This window comes from Hemicordylus capensis, chromosome 1 (assembly GCF_027244095.1).
Source record: "Hemicordylus capensis ecotype Gifberg chromosome 1, rHemCap1.1.pri, whole genome shotgun sequence".
Classification (NCBI taxonomy): domain Eukaryota; kingdom Metazoa; phylum Chordata; class Lepidosauria; order Squamata; family Cordylidae; genus Hemicordylus; species Hemicordylus capensis.
The window spans coordinates 150,304,117-150,322,469 of NC_069657.1; the positions used below are offsets into that span (position 1 = coordinate 150,304,117).

General features: G+C 45.4%; 1 protein-coding gene across 2 annotated transcripts in view; it reads left to right on the forward strand.

Annotated features, from left to right (window-relative positions):
- LOC128333795 (probable hydrolase PNKD) overlaps window positions 1-18,353 on the forward strand; it is a 53,766-nt gene that overhangs the window by 21,192 nt on the left and 14,221 nt on the right. For both annotated transcript variants that reach the window (XM_053269793.1, XM_053269804.1), the window contains exons 2-3: window positions 11,274-11,389; window positions 13,738-13,850. In XM_053269793.1, the coding sequence (XP_053125768.1) occupies window positions 11,274-11,389; window positions 13,738-13,850 (229 nt within the window). The remainder of the gene's footprint in view (window positions 1-11,273; window positions 11,390-13,737; window positions 13,851-18,353) is intronic.

The window sequence follows — 18,353 nt, forward strand, 5'->3', positions numbered from 1 at the left end:
CCCTGTCCCTTCTGTAGAGTTTATATCGAGGAATAACAGTGTCCTACTAGTTCTCACTGTTCCACCAGGTTTTTGTTACACCCACTATATCGATGTTTTCATTAGTAACCAAGCACTCCAGTTCACCCATCTTCACTTGGAGGCTTCTGGCATTGTTATATAGACACCTATATGCCAAGTCCCTCAACTAGTGTTGTCGTGTGCTGTCTCGTTTACCATCACTTGACCTTTTTGGCCAGCTGGCATGTGTTTCCTTCTGGTCAACTCCTGGATCTACTCTGCCCCCTTCTGGTTTATTCGAAACATGTGCACCCTTGCACCTTAGGGGATTTTGCTTGCCGAACCAAATACCACCCAGTTCCTGTTGGCAATTCCGCAGGCGTCATTTTAAAAGCTGCTCTGTGACCTTTTTTATTTTAAGTGCCAGCAGTCTGGTTTCATCTTGGTTCAAGTGGAGCACATCCCTTTTGTACAGGCTTCGCTTGCCCTAAAATGTATCCCAGTGCCTAACAAATCTAAACTACTCCTCCTGGCACCACCACCTCATCCACACATTTAGACCCCTCAGTTCCATGTGTCTCGCTGACCCTGCACATGGAACAGGTAGCACCTCAGAGAACACTGCCCTGGGGCCTAAATTTGGCTTCCAGCACCTCCTGACTGCATTTCCCAACATTGTTGGTGCCGATGTGCACCACGACAGGTGACATCTCCCCAGCTCTGCCTAATAGCCGAGCAGCGTGACGTCTGCAACCTTCACAGCAGGCAGGCAAGTCACCATGTGGTCTACACGCAGGCCCATTTCTCTATGCCCTAATGATCAAATCACCCACTACTTTGAGTCCCCCACCTTAGTTGGTTGCTAACACAGAAATAGATATAGTGGGCATAACAGAAACATGGTGGAACAGGGACACTGTTATCCCTGGGTATAAACTCTATAGAAAGGACAGGGAGGGGTGCCTTGGAGGAGGGGTAGCACTGTATGTTAGAAGGGATAGAATCTAACAAGCTAGAAAACCTAGGTGGACTGGAGTGCTCCACAGAAACCTTGTGGGTGACTATACAAGGCCGGAAAGGGAACATGCTACTGGGGACGTGCTATCGCCCTCCGGATCATAATGCTGACAGTGACTGGGAGTTGCAGGAGGAAATCGGGGAGGCGTCAAGGAGAGGCAGGGCTGTAATTATGGGTGACTTCAATTACCCACACATAGACTGGGTAAATTCACATTCAAGTCAGGACAAAGAGGTCACATTTCTAGATACACTAAATGACTGTGCCCTAGAACAGTTGGTCATGTTCTGGTCATGTACCCATGGCTAACGGGTACCGTCAAGGAAGCCATAAAAGGGAAGAAGACTTCATTCCGAAATTGGAAGGCCTGTTCAAACAAAGAGAACAGAAAGGAACACAAACTCTGGCAAAAGAAATGCAAGGTGACAATAAGGGAGGCAAAAAGAGAGTTTGAGGAACATTTAGCCAAAAGTATCAAGGGGAATAACAAAAACTACTTTAAGTACATCAGAAGCAGGAAACCTGCCAGGGAGACAATTGGACCATTAGACAATGAGGGAGTGAAAGGGATTATTAAGGAGGATATGGAGTGCAGAGAAGCTGAATGAGTTCTTTGCATCTTTCTTCACGGCAGAGGATACTGAGCATATACCTGTCCCTGAACCAGGCTTTTTAGGGATGGAGAGAGGATACTGAGCATATACCTGTCCCTGAACCAGGCTTTTTAGGGATGGAGGATAGAGAGCTGAGTCAGATAGAAGTGACAAGGGATGATGTTCTAAACTGTCTGGAAAAACTGAAAGCTAACAAATCACCAGGGCCGGATGGCATCCATCCAAGAGTCCTCAAAGAACTCAAATGTGAAATTGCCGACCTCCTTGCTAAAATATTTAACTTATCCCTGAAATCGGGCTCTGTACCAGAGGACTGGAGAGTAGCAAATGTAACACCGATTTTCAAAAAGGGATCCAGGGGCGATCCAGGAAATTACAGGCCAGTTAGCCTAACATCCGTTCCAGGCAAATTGATGGAAAGCATCCTCAAGGATAAAATTGTAAAGCACCTAGAAGAACAGGCCCTGCTGGGAGTGAGCCAGCACGGCTTCCGCAAAGGTAAATCTTGCCTCACCAACCTTTTGGAGTTTTTGAGAGTGTCAACAAGTGTGTGGATCAAGGTGATCCAGTTGACATAGTCTACCTGGACTTCCAAAAAGCTTTTGACAAAGTTCCTCATCAAAGACTCCTGAGGAAACTTAGCGGTCATGGGATAAGGGGACAAGTACATGTGTGGATTGCTAACTGGTTGAAAGACAGGAAACAGAGGGTAGGTATAAATGGAGTGTTTTCACAATGGAGGGAAGTAAGAAGTGGGGTTCCCCAGGGATCTGTACTGGGACCTGTGCTTTTTAATTTATTCATAAATGATCTAGAAGCAGGGGTAAGCAGCGATGAGGCCAAATTTGCAGATGATACCAAACTCTTCCGGGTAGTGAAATCCAAAACGGATTGTGAGCAGCTCCAAAGAGATCTCTCCAAACTGGGGGAGTGGGCAACAAAATGGCAAATGCGGTTCAATGTTAGCAAGTGTAAAGTGATGCACATTGGGACAAAAAACCCCAACTTCAAGTATATGCTGATGGGATCCGAGCTGTCGGTGATGGACCAGGAGAGGGATCTTGGGGTTGTGGTGGACAGCTCGTTGAAAGTGTCAACTCAATGTGCGGCAGATGTAAAAAAGGCCAATTCCATGCTAGGGATCATTAGGAAGGGGATTGAAAATAAAATGGCTAACATTATAATGCCCTTATACAAAACTATGGTGCGACCACACTTGGAGTACTGCATACAATTCTGGTCACGACATCTTAAAAAGGACATTGTTGAACTGGAGAAGGTACAGAAGAGGGCAACCAAGATGATCAGGGGCCTAGAGCACCATTCTTATGAGGCAAGACTACAACACCTGGGGCTTTTAGTTTAGAAAAAAGACGACTGTGGGGAGACATGATAGAGATCTATAAAATCATGCATGGTGTGGAGAAAGTGGAGAGAGAGAAATTATTTTCCCTCTCACACAACGCTAGAACCAGGGGTCACTCCATGAAATGGATTGCCAGGAGGTCTAGGACCAACAAACGGAAGTACTTTTTCTCACAAGGTGTGATCCACTTGTGGAACTCTCTGCCACAGGATGTGGTGACAGTCAACAACCTGGATGGCTTTAAGAGGGGTTTGGATAACTTCATGGAGGAGAAGTCTATCAATGGCTACCAGTTGGAGGGCTGTGGGTCACCTCCAGCCTCAAAGGCAGGATGCCTCGGAGTACCAGTTGCAGGGGAGTAATGGCAGGAGAGCGGGCACGCCCTCAACTCCTGTCTGTGGCTTCCAGCAGCATCTGGTGGGCCACTGTGCAAGACAGGATGCTGGACTAGATGAGCCTTGGGCCTGATCCAGCAGGGCTGTTCTTATGTTCTTCTTATGTTCACCCCCTTGGAAGAGTACCCTCTGTGCGGAAGGATATGGGCACACCATCCAAGGACGGGGACTGCTAAGGGAATGTTTCCCTCTTCCTCAGTCCGATGTTCTCCATCAAATAAATAAATAATAGAAATCGAATAAATAAATAAATAAAATAAATCCCTGACCTTCACCCTCCATGACAGCAGAAGCACTGTCATCCTGGGAGTGGGATGCCTCTATCACATCCCCGAGGATGTCATCCAAATACCTCTCTACCTCTCTGAGCTTCTCCAGTGCAGCCACCTTGGCTTCAAGGGAACAAACTTGTTCCCTGAGAGCCAGGAGCTCTTTGCACTGAGCACACACCAGGACTTCTGCCCCTCAGGCAGACAGTCATACATGTGACACTCTGTGCAATACACTGGGAAGCACCTCCTCCCCTGCTGGCATTCCACCTGCATAACTGGTTTGATTGACTATGGGCAAGAGCATCTGTGCCTCTAGTTCTCCCTCGTTCTCAGCCCTCCCCCCTCCTCTTCCCTCTTCCCCCCTCCAATGTTTTTTCTCTCTGGCTGACTGCCTGGCCAGCTGCTTTCTCCCCACCACCACTGATACTGCTTTCTCTTTCTCCCCCCCCCGACCACCGCCGCTGCTTTCTCTCCTCACCCACACACTGGCCTGTCCAGTGGCCTTATGTTCCCCACCACCATCCTTCTCCTCTGCACCTCCCCTAGCTCATGAACTCTTGCGAGAGCTGCCACACATGGGTATGTCTAAGATAATTCTATATAGAGGCGCCAGGGGTGGGGGGCTTGCTCACCTGAAGATATGTATTGGGTGCAGTTCTGAGCTAATTAAAAGGTTTTAACCTTAGTCCTTTGGGGAAATTATAAAAGTTGGGTAGTACTCATCTTATTCTCATACTGTGCGTCTCTTTTGTGCTGAAGACTCCCCACAGAGCTCCCCGCAAATCTCTTGCAAAATTCCTTCGACATGTGTTTTCAAACTCCAGTTAGCAAAGCTCCTGGGAACAAAACTCCTCTGTTCTGAGTCTTGTCCAAGATCTGCTGGCAAACTGAATTTCCTCAGAAATGTGGCCCCTCCCACAAACTTAGTCACTCACCTGGAATTTATCCCCCTGTCAGGCTAACTGCCCTTGATCTTTCAAAAAACACAAACGTCTAGGCAGCCAGAAATCAAGCCCTAGAAATTCCCCATCCCTAACAACTTAGCTTGTGCTTTCCCCTTTGTTTTCTTGTGGATTTGTTGGTTTGTTTATTTATTTCCTTGCTGTGTTTCCTTGCTTGATATCTTCTTTAGGAGAGAAATTTCAAACTTGCTGCCTCCTCTGTCTTCAGGATCAAGTCTTTTTTCATCTGTGTGTGCAGTGAGTTTTGTTTTGAGCGGAAGTATCAAGGCAGTGTGTTCACATGTGCATTCAGAATGGTGCCTTCCTGATTCAACCTGAGCGGGATCTACAATTAACTGAGTGGACATTAAAAAACCCGTGAGCGTGCACACATGTGCATGCCTTAGATCTGCTCTCCACTCCCCTGCTCTGCTTACGCCTTTGTAATACTTGTTTGGTTTTTTGGTTTGTTTTGCAGCTATACAAGCAGATCATGGGGCATTCCTACAAGGCAGCAGATCCAGTGTTTCAGTTCTGCACAAAAAATAAAAAGCCCCTGCTCTCCAGGATGCTTAAAGTTTGGCCAACTCACAACCCTTTCTCCATCTCTTTCATTCTGTCGCCAGATTCAAAATAACTGTTTCTTACTTTCAATCTTATGCTGGTCAAAGACCAAAGTAAAGACTTAGACTTAAGACTGCTTTCAATCTGCCCAGCACTCTTTTCAGGCTCCTCCTGGTTCAGGATAGTATCCACAAATTCCACATTCACTCAAAGAACCTTAACCTTGTCATGTCAAATCCCAAGCTCTAATCAGGAAATACTGTACTTTCAGGCAAAACTATAAAAGGGTGGCCAGTCCTCCAGGAATTTCAGACCACTGAGAACAGCCTTGGAGATTGTGATGGCTTTGTGGGGTTGGAATATCCAGGAATAGAAATATTCACCTTAGGAACATAGGAAATTGCCATATACTGAGTCAGACCATTGGTCTATCTAGCTCAGTATTGTCTTCACAGACTGGCAGCAGCTTCTCCAAGGTTGCAGGCAGGAATCTCTTGTGTGTAAATCTTTGTAGATATATCATGTACAAATAACCACTTTGTATATAATTGTGCTTTGGCAACGTACTGTATGCTTTTTTGGTAGTTTGTTGGTTCAATAAAAAAAAATCTTGTCCTATAAAAATAAATAAATCTTGTCCTATCTTGGAGAAGCCAGGGAGGGAACTTGAAACCTTCTGCTCTTCCCAGAGCGGCTTCATCCCCTGAGGGGAATATCTTGCTGTGCTCACACATCAAGTCTCCCATTCAGATGCAACCAGGGCAGACCCTGCTTAGCTATGGGGACAAGTCATGCTTGCTACCACAAGACCAGCTCTCCTCTCCTTAGAGAAGGCCAGAGTAATCAAGAAAGGTCTGGCAAATGCATAACAATGTCAATCTCTTATGGGGGGGGCGGGGAGAGACCCAAACTGGTTCTAAATGACCTATGGCACTGCCTGGAAAGACTAAGAAAGATTAAGAAAAAGGATCAGAACAATAGCTAGCTAGCATTGCACTGGTTTCCCTCATAACTGGCTAAGTCTCTTCCCTCCCTCCCCTCCAACTCCTAATCCTTCCTGTAAACCATCCACTGTTACCTTTAAACAGAAATGCCCTTAGGGGAGGAAACTCCCTAGAATGACAGGGCCTTCCGGAAAAAGAAACCATGTTGCAGCTGTTTTAACCCAGCCCCTGCTGTTCCCAGAGATGAAGAGTTTGTAGGTCACTTCATATCCATTTGATTGTCTGGAAGGTTGGTACTCACTCACAGAGCCTGTTTTCTCTGTAAAGGTTTTCTGCTGACCTGATTAAATATAAGCACAGCACAGCTACTTTGAATCCTGATGTGCTCATATTGCCTGTGCGTTTGCAATAGAAGGGTTCAGTAGAACAGTGACTAAGAGGCTGGCTTGTGGAAGCCCCTGATTCATATTGCTGTGCCACCACAACCTTACTAGGGTGACTTTAGCTATTAACTCTTGGCCTTAATCAGTCAGCCGCATTGCAGAGATGAATGTGCGGGTTTATTATTTATTTATATAAAATATTTGTATCCCACCTCTCCGGTCTAATCCTGGAGAGTTGGGATACAAATCTCACAAGCAAGCTCACAAGCAATAAAACTAATAAAACAATATAAAATTAATAAAATGCAGTTAAAAAACAAGACCCCGTTAAAAACATACTTACAAATAAAAAACTGATTAGAAACAGAAAAGGAAAGATTGTGCCGTCGAGTCAGTGTCAACTCCTGGCGACCACAGAGCCATGTAGTTTTTGTGGTAGAATTCAGGAGTGGTTTACCATGGCCATCTCCCACGCAGATGCCTTTCAGCACTTTCCTATATTGCTGCTGCCCGATATAGGTGTTTCCCATATTCCCACATTCCCATATTCTGGGAAACACACCAGCTGGGATTTGAACCAACAACCTCCTGCTCTCTAGGCGGGTTGCTTCCCTGCTGTGCCATTAGGTGGCTGATTAGAAACAGACCAATGATAAAAACTAAAATTCCTCTCTAAAAAGGTGGATCTTTAAATGTTTCTTAAAATCCCTGAGAGAGCCATGGTAAAATTCATTCAGGAGGGCATTCTAAAGCCGAGGGGCAACAACCGAAAAGGCCCTGTCTCTGGTCCCTGTCAACTGGATCTCAGTCAATGGCGGGGCCATGAGCAGGGCCTAAGATAAAGAACGGCATGTTCATATGAAGGAGGATGCAGTCCGAAAGATACCCCTGCTCTAAGCTGTGTAGGACTGTGTAGTCAAAACCAGCATTTTGAATTTAGCCCAGAAGCAACCTGGTGACCAGTGAAGGTGCTGTAGGATAGCTACAATAATTGTGAGATGATTAGCACCCATGAGCAACCTTGCAGCAGCATTCTGAACTAGCTGATCTACCGTACAGGATTGTTGTAAAGATTGCTTAGATCATATATGAAGTGCTTTGAACACTCAAAATGTTCATTATGGTTTATTATCATTATAATCATATTATTTATTTATCAATGCTTTTTAACAGAAAAGTTCTCAAAGTGGTTTCAAAGGTGATGATGGTTCCTTATCCCCAAAGGGTTCACATTTTAAAAAGAAACATAACATAGGCACCAGCAACAGCCACTGGAAAGATGCTGTACTGTGGCACAGTTGCTTTCCCCCTGCTAAATATAAGAACGTCACTACTTTAAAAGGTGTCTCTCTACCCAGTTAGATGGCTTTCAAAAAAAACTCATGGAATCTATGCATGGCCTGTTCATGGCCTTTAGCCAAGTATGCCCTCTATATATGGATGGCATATAACTCTGGCCGCTAGAGACTAGGGATGTGCATGAATTGTGATTCAAAGATCGATTCACAGCACATCCCCAGCACCTTTTAAAGGGAGGAGAGCAGGTCCATACCTGCTCCTCCGCCAATTGCCGCAGCTTCCTGTTTGGGCAGTGCGTCCCCCTGCTGCCATAGATTGGGAGAAGCCTGCTGGCTGCCATATAAACAAGCCAAGGTTTGAAAAACGGAAACATCCCATTATCAACCACAATATAAAGCAGCAAAGTGAATGGCCCAGATTTATCTCCTCCTAACTTAAGCCATTTCCTCCTGCAGTAAAGCTTGCAGTCTAGGAAAGCTCCAACGAATCTGCCTTCTGCTGCAGTGTCCCCACCATTTTATGTACTTTTTCTTTCTTTTTCTGAATTGATTTTATAAGACTGTACACTCCCTTCACCAGTGTCTCAGTGCATTTCTGCCCTTGCTGCAGAGTTTTGCTGAATACATTTGGTTATCAAAAGCAGGGAACTGAAATAGAGATAGCATGTTAATTTCACTCCCCTGCTTTTGATAGCAAACCAAATCGTAAAAACTCCGCATCAGTGCAGCATTCCCTTCCCATCCCCATATCTTCTTCTGTGATGACTAGATATGGTGCTGTGAAGGCTGGTGAGAGAACAAGACAAGTGTCAAACGCTTTTATGGTCTCCTTCTCTTTGCATAATGACTTTCCCCATCATAGGATAGTGGGAAGTCTCCTTGCGACCATATTAAAATGACTTTCAGACACCAGCTGTGTAATTTGTTTAGTTTGATGCTTCAAACAGCTGGAATCTGCCTTCTTTGAAGACTCTTGGCCTTCAGCTTGGCTGGAGCTGACCTGAAAAGCTGCTTATCTGGACTGCTATGGGTTCCTTCTTGCTGCAGCTGGATGCCGCATATACTTCTGCTTCCCCTTTGGGGGCCATTTTATGGCAAATGTAATTCCCACTGACTGCTTGCCCTTCCAAATCCTCGTTATGAGAGAGGCATGGAATCAGCATGGTAAGGGGTTAGTCCACAATTCCTCTTGGCCCAGGCTTGGCTTCTAATCAGAGGAGCTACAAAGCTTTATAGTACCCGTAGTTGCATCTGTGCCATGAAGTCTTTCTATTGTAGAATCTAAAGGATTCAGCAGAATGACTGAAGGGCATCTCCATCTCTGAAAATTCATAGTAAATACATGATTGGAAGCAGTAACTTAAACAAAGTTCCCAGGAGCATGGTTCTGTGTGCTTTCAAACATGGTGGCACCCCATTTGGGGAACTCGTCTTGTTTTATGAACAAGGTTCATAAATGGTTCATCCTGATGGTTACAGAGCAAAGCTTGAAAAAAATGTGTCTCGAAGGCTCAGAAATAAGTTCAGCCTGTGTGGGGATCAATTATATTAATTGGCATGAATGTTCTTGTGACACTTCCCTGGTTCAGGGAACAGGTAGAGTGCTGCTTGGCCCACCGGGCCCTCCAGGGCTATGAGGAGCACATGCGAGCTGCAGGAGTCGGCAGAGGAGCATGGTTGGCTGCCCAGCTGACACTCCTGAGAGGAAGAGCTGGAGAGGGCAGCAGGGGACGGGGGCTTCCTTTCTCACCAGGCTGATACATAGCCATAAGAGGGTGAGGGGGGAACCTCCAGCCTGAAGGATGAGAAGAAGGAAAAAGAAGGTTACTGCCAACTCCAAGGAGCCCTTAGCCAGAGTCTGAGGTCGACCTGGAGAACCAGCCCATGTGGGAGAGGAGCGGGATGATGTCCTGGTGAGAGGATCGTTCATGCGTGCAGGGGATAGACCATAGAGAGAAGGGTGAAGTACTGTAATCACTGCTCCATGCTACCCTGTGCCCCCATAGGAAGTTATACCCAAGACTGGAAGGACTGTGAGGAAACATTCCGTTATCCTGGAGAAGGGATCCCCCATATGAAGGAGGTGGACTTTCCGGTCAACAAAGACTTGGGAAGCAGTAGTGGGGACTGTCCAGTTGTTGGCATCTTATATTAAGGATCAATATACCATTCTGTTTGGAGCATCTATTTTATTTATTTATTTATTTAAATATATTTATTTATATTTATCATCTAGTATTGAGCTTATCTTCTATGCTGTACCATAATCTCTGCCAACGATCCCAATCCCTTTGACATGGAGTTGCCGCCCCCTTGGGGGCCTGATGTGGCAATTCCCTTTACAATAGCCTGTACCTCTTGATGGCCTTCCACTTTCTGCCTCTGGACCTTTCTTGAATTCTGTGTACCCATGCACATACACACACAACATACTACCTCTTTCTTTTTTAAACCAAATTAGAAATATGTCAGGAAAGGAAAATGTGCAGCCTGTAGCTTGGCTTAGTTTAATCTTTTGGCACCTTTCAGTGAACCTATTTATTCCTGTGTGTGATTAGATCATGGATAGGATTGGAGATGTGTGTGCATGGATTCTTCTGCTTTAAAACATGGGTTGAGATTAGATTCCTTTTGGCCTCTTTCAGTTCCATATAACTGCTTAATTTGTATTACTTATTCAGGCTGCCATACAGTGTAGTTCCTCAGAACTCTCTACTCCTTGATGGCCTCCCACCAGCCCTGTGAGAAGAGATGTGTTGAACTGTAACAGCCAAACAGAATCCTCAAAGACAGTGGTCCTTGGGAACCGCAGAGTTCCTGCCACCAAACCCCTTCAGTTCTTTAAAAAAAAGAAGTGTTGGGACTGGGGAGTCGAGGCTTTGCCAAAGCTATGCCCTCTGATGCTTACTTCTCTTAGATGTGTGGAGGCCAGGTTCCTCAATAGATAGGAAAGGGTTCTTTGCACATGCTCAGATGCACTCTTCCCTGGTACTCAACCTTCTGCAAAGCCAAGACTTGGCACTGAAAACATCTGACTGAAATTCCACTGGTAGCATCCAGGACTCACTGGCTGGTCAGGCAAACTTTTAAAAAAGCCTTTTGGGAAAAGCAATTATAGATTAACCACTTGATATTTGAAGGTTTGTTCAGCATGTGAAAACTGCCTAATAAAGCACAGGGGGTGGGAGGGCTAATCGTTTAATAGTAAGAACTATTAAACTGAAGCAACATTGCTGGTGTGACTGGATAGCTAAGGACTAGGTTTGTGCGAGTGCTATAGTGAATTCTCAGATTTTGTAGTTTTTGCTGCAGCCTTCTTTAAATGTATCTTAGCTTCTTGAATAACATTGGCAGCTGCAATTAATGTCTCTCTGCTTGGTTAGGTGTCATCTTGAAAGCAAAAGTGTAAACGATTGTTCACAAGTCTTTGTACATAAATGTGTTCTGACTCACCTCATGAGTCTCTCATGTCCCTCAGGTATAATCTCTATGCCCGAACCCGGCTGGGCTACCTGTTCTACAAGCGTCAGGTAAAGAAAGCACGGGAGCGTTATCCCCAGGGGCACTCCGTCCCCCAGCCTCTGGTGTTCAGTGGTAAGTGCCTGGTCTTTTCTCTGTCACAGATACTCCCAAACTTGGGCCTCCAGATGTTGTTGAACTACAATTCCCATCATCCCCAGTGGCTGGGGATGATGGGAGTTGTGCTCCAACAACATCCCAAAGTTGAGAGCCCCTACTCTATCACATCGCTGATAAACATACTCACTGCACTGTCTGGGGGTGAACTGTATGGACATTTCCTTTGTCTAAACTTCAAGGCAGTGAAAACCTGCTAGGTTGGTGACATACAAACTGCTTTCCAGAAATACTTGGAAAAAATCCAAATATTTGAGACTAAAATGAATTGCACACACCATCTGAAGCTAACAGAATTATACCTTTTCTGTTCTTTTTGAAACATGTACAGCTCTGTGTGGTTGAGTCTTTGCAAGGGGCATTAACAAGTTTCAGTCTTTACAAATTTGATCTTTGAGATCAGCTGAACTTGCAGCTATCAGCTGTATGTGTGAGTGGGTGGTTTTAGGTTTTTTAAGCTGTTTTTCTTTCTTTCTTTTTGAGAAGAAATGTCTTTAAATAAACTTGTTTATCAACCCCTATTCCAAAATATCAACAATGCTTGCTGTTTTGAATTTTATTATTGATTCAAATCAAGTCAATTCCTTTATTGACTTGACTTGACCATAGACTGGTCTGTGGCCAGTATTTTTTTCTTGATTCACTCACTGCCTTAACTTTTATTTTGTTTTTATAGCACTTATTTTGCATGGTAGTTTCTTCATAAAAGAAGAACCTCTTTTATTTGGCTCTCCCTTTGTTCTCTGCCTATTTTCTCTCCCACCCACTTGGTTTAAGACTTCTCTTCATTCTCTGCTTTGGACCCCTTTTTTTTTCTTTGCTTACTTTCCTCTCCTTCCCACCTGTTTTAAAATGAAACAGCCCTTCATAAGCCTCCCACACAGTGCAATCAGCATGTGGTTTAAGCGTAGATCTCCCTGAGGTGGTAAACCTCTTCTGGGCTGTACCATACAGACTCCAGGTGGGGGTTCACATAACTGAATACTCCTCCGAGAGTGGGTGGAATCTATGGTATCTCTCTTTCTGCTTAGAAAATGAGCACGTCAAAGAAAAGGTTAGGTCAGAATCCTTCTCTATGAGAGGCCAGTTTTCTGTTTGTTTTTGGTGGAGGGTTCATAGGAACCCTCTCCATCTCAGGCAGTTCAAAATAGTACAGCACAGACAGAGGTTTATCACCTTAGTCAGAACTTAGCAGCAGTAGGAGTTTCAAAGTAAAGCTATTGGGTTGCCTTCTCAGAATGCCAAGAAGAGTGATGTGTAATTTTTCAAAAGAGAGATGCCAGGGGGACTTAGACCTGTGTGGGATCCTGTTCTGGAAGGAAGCCCTGCTCCTTAATTCTAAATGTGTGGGGGAAAGCTGTAGTTTATCAGAGGTGAGGGACAAACACTCTGCACATGCTCAGGGTTATCTTTCTTATCCATTATTACTTCATGAACCAAGTCTCACGATCAGTGAGACCCGGTTCTTGAGAGTGCGCAGGGAGGGAGCCCTGGGCGGCTGGATTGGCCACTCACACGATTGTCGGCTCTGTGACCGAGCCGGCGGGGGCTGGGGAGCTCAGGGACCACGCGACCCCCGGAAGCTCCAGTATGCCCTGCGTGAGTGTGCAGGGCATACTGGGGAGACCCCCGGAGCTGGGGGGCAGCTTTACGCCTCCCCTCCAGGGGTCTACTTGTGAGTAGCCCGGGTTTGCGAAGCTCTCGCTCCGCAAACCTGGGCTTTGGGGAGGACTACAAAAGCGGGCTAGCCGCTTGTAAGCCACCGGGCTCACCTGCAAGCCCGGTGGTTTACATGATCAGCAAAAATCAGGCTAGGCTCTCCTAGCCCAATTTTTGCTGATCGTGAGAATAGCCCCCATGTCTTTTTCCATGAACAAAGGGCAGGGCTGCAGATGGGGAGGAAGTGGTGCTGAATTGGTGTAATGCTAGGAGAGGAGAGGCTACAAGGCCTGCCTGGACTTAGAAAAGACCTTTTTCTACTTATACTACTGTCCCCATACTCATGATAATTCCTGTCTTTCTAAAGCAGCTCTTGAAAAAGCCTGAGGCATTTATGGGCATTTGTGGGCATTTATGTCCTGCCTGTGCTGCAGGACTGAGATACGAATTTTGTCACTTGTAGCACTCAATAAGTTTAATTTAAAAATTGCTGCATGTCACCTTTCTGCTGTAGTTGGCATTCAAAGTGGTTGTACAAAATATCATAACAACATCAGTCTAGCCTCAATTTAAGTGCTGCAACTTCTGAGGGTATTTGTGTGTGTTGACTTTCCTGCTTGTTTCCTTCTTTGCTCGGTGTCTACTAGGAGTGAAGATTCTGCCTATTCCTGTCCTGTCCAATAACTATAGCTACCTTATTATTGACACTGGCTCAAACTGTGCTGCGGCTGTGGACCCTTCTGACCCTTTGGCTGTACAGGTGAGAGACAAACATGTGACATCCCCACCTACCAAGCAGATGGGGGCATCTTCCCTTCCCTAGCATTTCCTGTCTCACTGGATTCTCCAAATACGCCTGGAAATAAGAAACATCTGTTTGAAAAAAATGAAAAGGCAATTGCCTCTCCCACCCAGTTTTTCCGAGCCAGAGAAATAAAGATGCGGAGCAGTGGGGTCATCATCTGGTCCAGCCTCTTGCACAGAGGCAAGCATCCGAGCACCTTTATGAGACATGAGAGAAAAATAGATTATGCTTATGCAGACTTGCAGAGAAATGGTAGTATGGCATGAGCAGAGAGCAGGCATTACCAAGGTGCAAGAATGCCTCAGGTGAAGTGGATTGGGATGCACTAGAGGGCAAGAACTGGGGCAGAAAATCGTGCCTCATGATACAGGGAGGGACTAGTATTGCTTCAGACCTGGCCATTGGTCTGGGACATGGGTTCCCAACCTTGGGTGCCCAGATGTTTCCATTAACCCCTGCCACAATGAGGCCATTGTGGTGGCTGCTGATGGGAGTTGTAGTCCCAACAATATCTGGGTAGTGGCGCTCTTTGGACTGGTGAAAGTCCAGTCCCCTGCAGGTCTGGGGAGCCTTCAAATGCTGGACCGGCAGGGTGGGGAAGAGTTTCCAGCTTTCCATGAGTATGTTCTGGTGTAAAAAAGAGTGGAATGCCACTTATCTAGCAGTGGTGGCAGGAGCCCCCCCCCCCCAGGCTTTTAGGCCAGGCTCCAAAGTTACCTAAGTGCATCTCTGTATCTGGGGACCAAGGTTAGGGACCTCTGGTCTGGGGAGCAGGGAGGGAGGTTCCCCAGACCTTTGCCCCTGCATACAGCCAGCATTCAGAATGTGGCTGTGAAAGCTTATTCTGGAGAAAGATTTTGGTGGGCCAGCTATGCTCCCTGAACCTTACATGGCCTTTGCAGACTGTAGGAAGAGTCATTCTTGGATGACTCATCTCTGGGCATAGGGGCGGCTATACCATTAGCCAGAAGATACCATTGCATCACTAATTATTTAGTTCGTTGTTCTATTTTTTATTTTATTTATATATTTTACAATATTTGTATAGTGCTTATCAATCATGTTTCTCAAAGCAGTTCACAATAATAAAATCAGATTTATACATGGATAATAATTGCCCTTTTGGTATTTTTACTGCTATGAGAGGTGCTATTTGTTTTTTCTGGCACAGCCATCCAAACTTCTCCTTATCTACACAAAAGCACTGCAGGAGAACAGATTGCACAGTTCCCTTTATACATGTACATGGTTTGGTATGTGGAATACAATGTGCATTCATTTTGACCCGCCATCCCACCCAAGGAAATATTTGCTTGATTCCCCCCACCCCCACCCATTTAACTTCCTGATTAACTTGCAAGGCAATTTTCACGGTGTTGATTTACTGGTAGCCCTTATTCACGGGGTTTTGTTCCTGCCAATTAGCATGAATATGGGAGCTGCGAATAACGAAACCTGGATTGCGGTGTTAGGTTCTGGGGGGCGGGTGGAGCCTAAAAATGTCTTAAAAGTGGGAGAGGGGATAAATAAGAGTAGAACTGTACAGAACCTTGCTCTGCAGGGCTCCAGAAATGCTCCTGAAAACCCTCAAATCAGCTGGGTTTTCAGTGTGGGGTGTGGGGGAGAGTTTGCTTTTTCGAGGCACTTTTAAGAAAGAGCTGCAAAATGGCTCCAGTCTCTAAAATGGTGGCTGGAAGTGACACCGGCCGCTCCGCAACTGCTAATAGGCGAATTTTGTCTATTTTCACACTGTGGACAAAGAAACCGAGTCTCTAGGACCCGTCCGCGGATGCATGAAACTGCTGTTGTTGGAACCACGGGTGAGACGGCCATCTATACTGCTTCCCTCTCTGCCCCCACCCCCACCCCTCCCTGCACACTTTCCCTTCTACTCTCTTTCCCTTCCACTCTAAAAAAGTTTCTTTTTTAGGAAACTTCCTCCTCTCCAGCGTCTGTTCCTCATTGCCCCTTCTCCTGAGGCCTTAGGCTCTGTCTCCCTACAGATGGGTCAAGAAAACAATCAGCTAAGTAGAAGCTGTCCACAACCACAGCCAAGGCCATCCCAAGATTTGAGCAGTGTCATGTGAGGAGCACCATCTCTCCTGCTTAGGGTGTGTTTCTTTTTCCTCTTCAAAGGCTCCCGTCTGGCTGGCTTTTCCTGTTACACTCAAGGAGCAGCTGTGTGCTTTGTTCATCTGCAGCCAGCAGAGATTTGAGCATGGGGTGAACCGGATGAAGCAGCCAGACCAATGGCCTAAAGGGGAAAGGGCTGGGTATCCATAGACTCAGAAGGAAGGGCGATTCTTGTGCCCTCCTTGGTCCAGTAGCTTCCCGCCAGAAGCATTGTCTAGGCTAGGCACTCTTCAGATTCAGAGTGGTGGCCATGTGAATCCCAGTGAAATACTCGCTTTGTGCCATAGCAGAAGCTAAAATATGTCCGTATCTGCAAGACAATTGCCCTATTCAGACATCTGTGTTCAGATGTCTGTACATACTTGTTTTTGTGTGAATGACTGTTCCTAAGTTCATTTTAAAAGTTATTCTGGGTACAGGTCCCTCAAATGCGGGGTACAGATAGGAAGTGCAATGCTGTATCTGCTTTCATCATAATATGTGAATAACTGTACCTGCATACAGAGCTGTACTTGTGTACACTGTAGGAGTATTGAACATAACATATGAATAGGGCTGATGCCATAGAAGCAAAGCAGGGCTTAAGTGACACCCTTACCAAGTTGCAGGTTTTCCTTTTGTACTGTACTGTACTACTACTACTACTACTACTACTACTACTACTACTACTACTATTTATATACTGCTTCTCAACAAAAGTTTCCAAAGCGGTTTACATAGAAAAATAAATAAGATGGTTCCCTATCCCCAAAGGGCTCACAGTCTAAAAACGGTAAGAGTCAATCATAATGGACAAATGGGCTAGAGAGAGCTCCTTGTTCCATTTACAATTGCAGCTGCATTATAGATGTCCCAGTAATATGTAGTTTTGATGGGAAAGATGGCACTGCCTGGTAGCTGAGACCTTGGCATCCTCCTGGGCACTAAGCCTTGTGTCTGGAGGAGTGGCAAAGGGAACTGGAGCAGTCCAGAACAATGGCATGGTGGAAATGCACATACAGCTTAGAGACCATCATGCAGTTGATTATGCAGCTGGGTGGGCACAATAAAGCAATCCCTAGTTTAATTAAAGTATTGCCAGTACTACCAAACTCCCATCAATAAACTCTGCTCTGGCCTTCTATTTTGCCCCCCCCCCCTTCCCAGCTGCCTTATGTTCACATGCATGGCAAGAGGAGACCTGTGATCAATCTCCTGGAGCTTTCAAGACAGCAGACTTTACCATGGGTTTAGTAAGAGACTTTACTTGGAATTCAGAGTTGCCCAAAAAAACTGATGCAAAAAGTGGCTTTTTTTTTTACCCTGGATATAAATCAGGCTACACTCTAATGTGCAATTAAAAAACCTAACATGTGTGAAGTGCTCCTCGATAGCTCGCAGAAACTTTGGGGCAAATTTGGCCAATATGTGAACGCACCCCCTCCATTCCAGAGGAGATGCGAAATAAAAGTCGGTTGTGAAAAACTTCCTGGCATTTTTATTTCATTTTGGTTTAGGTACACCGAAACCCGTTCCACACAAATCCCTTCATTATTGAAGGGATTTGTGTGGAACGGGTTTCGGTGTTCAGATTTCTGGGAATGGAGTTGAGAGATAATCTGACATGGGGAGCAAACACCAAAGATCTGGTGAAGAGAGCACAGCAGAGACTATACTTCTTGAGAATTCTCAGGAGGAATACTCTTTCAAATAATCTACTGTTGATGTTCTACCGCTGTACCATAGAGAGTGTGTTAACCTATGGAATCTGTGTGTGGTTTGGGAGTTGCACAGTTAGGGAAAGGGCATTGCTGTCCAAGGTTGTTAAGACCGCGGAGAGAATAATTGGGTGTACTCTTCCCACTTTAGATCAAATTTATGCCACCAGGAGTTTTAACAAAGCACTAGAGATAGTGCAGGATCCCACGCACCCTGGAAATGATCTCTTTCAGCTTCTGCCTTCGAGAAGGAGGTATGGGGTCATAAAGGCCAGGACCAGCCGCTTGAGAAATAGCTTCTATCCAAAAGCGGTTTTAGCTTTGAATGCAGCAAAATACAGTTTCTGATGGGGTTTTTGTTTTTCAGTTCTTAGAGTTCTTTAGTGTTTCTTTTAGAGTTTTTAGAGTAATGGGTATATGGGGGGGGGGGGTTGGTAATATTGGGATATAGTCAGCTATTCTTTGTTAGGTCCTGTAGAGGTTGTTGTAGATTCTTTCAATCTCGTTGTTCTGTACAGGACAATGACAATAAAGATTTATCGTATTGTATCGTATTATCGTATTGTAAATGTGGGATTGGGGGCTGCAAATTTGATCACAACAGCAATGCTGGGGGAGGGGGTGCTTA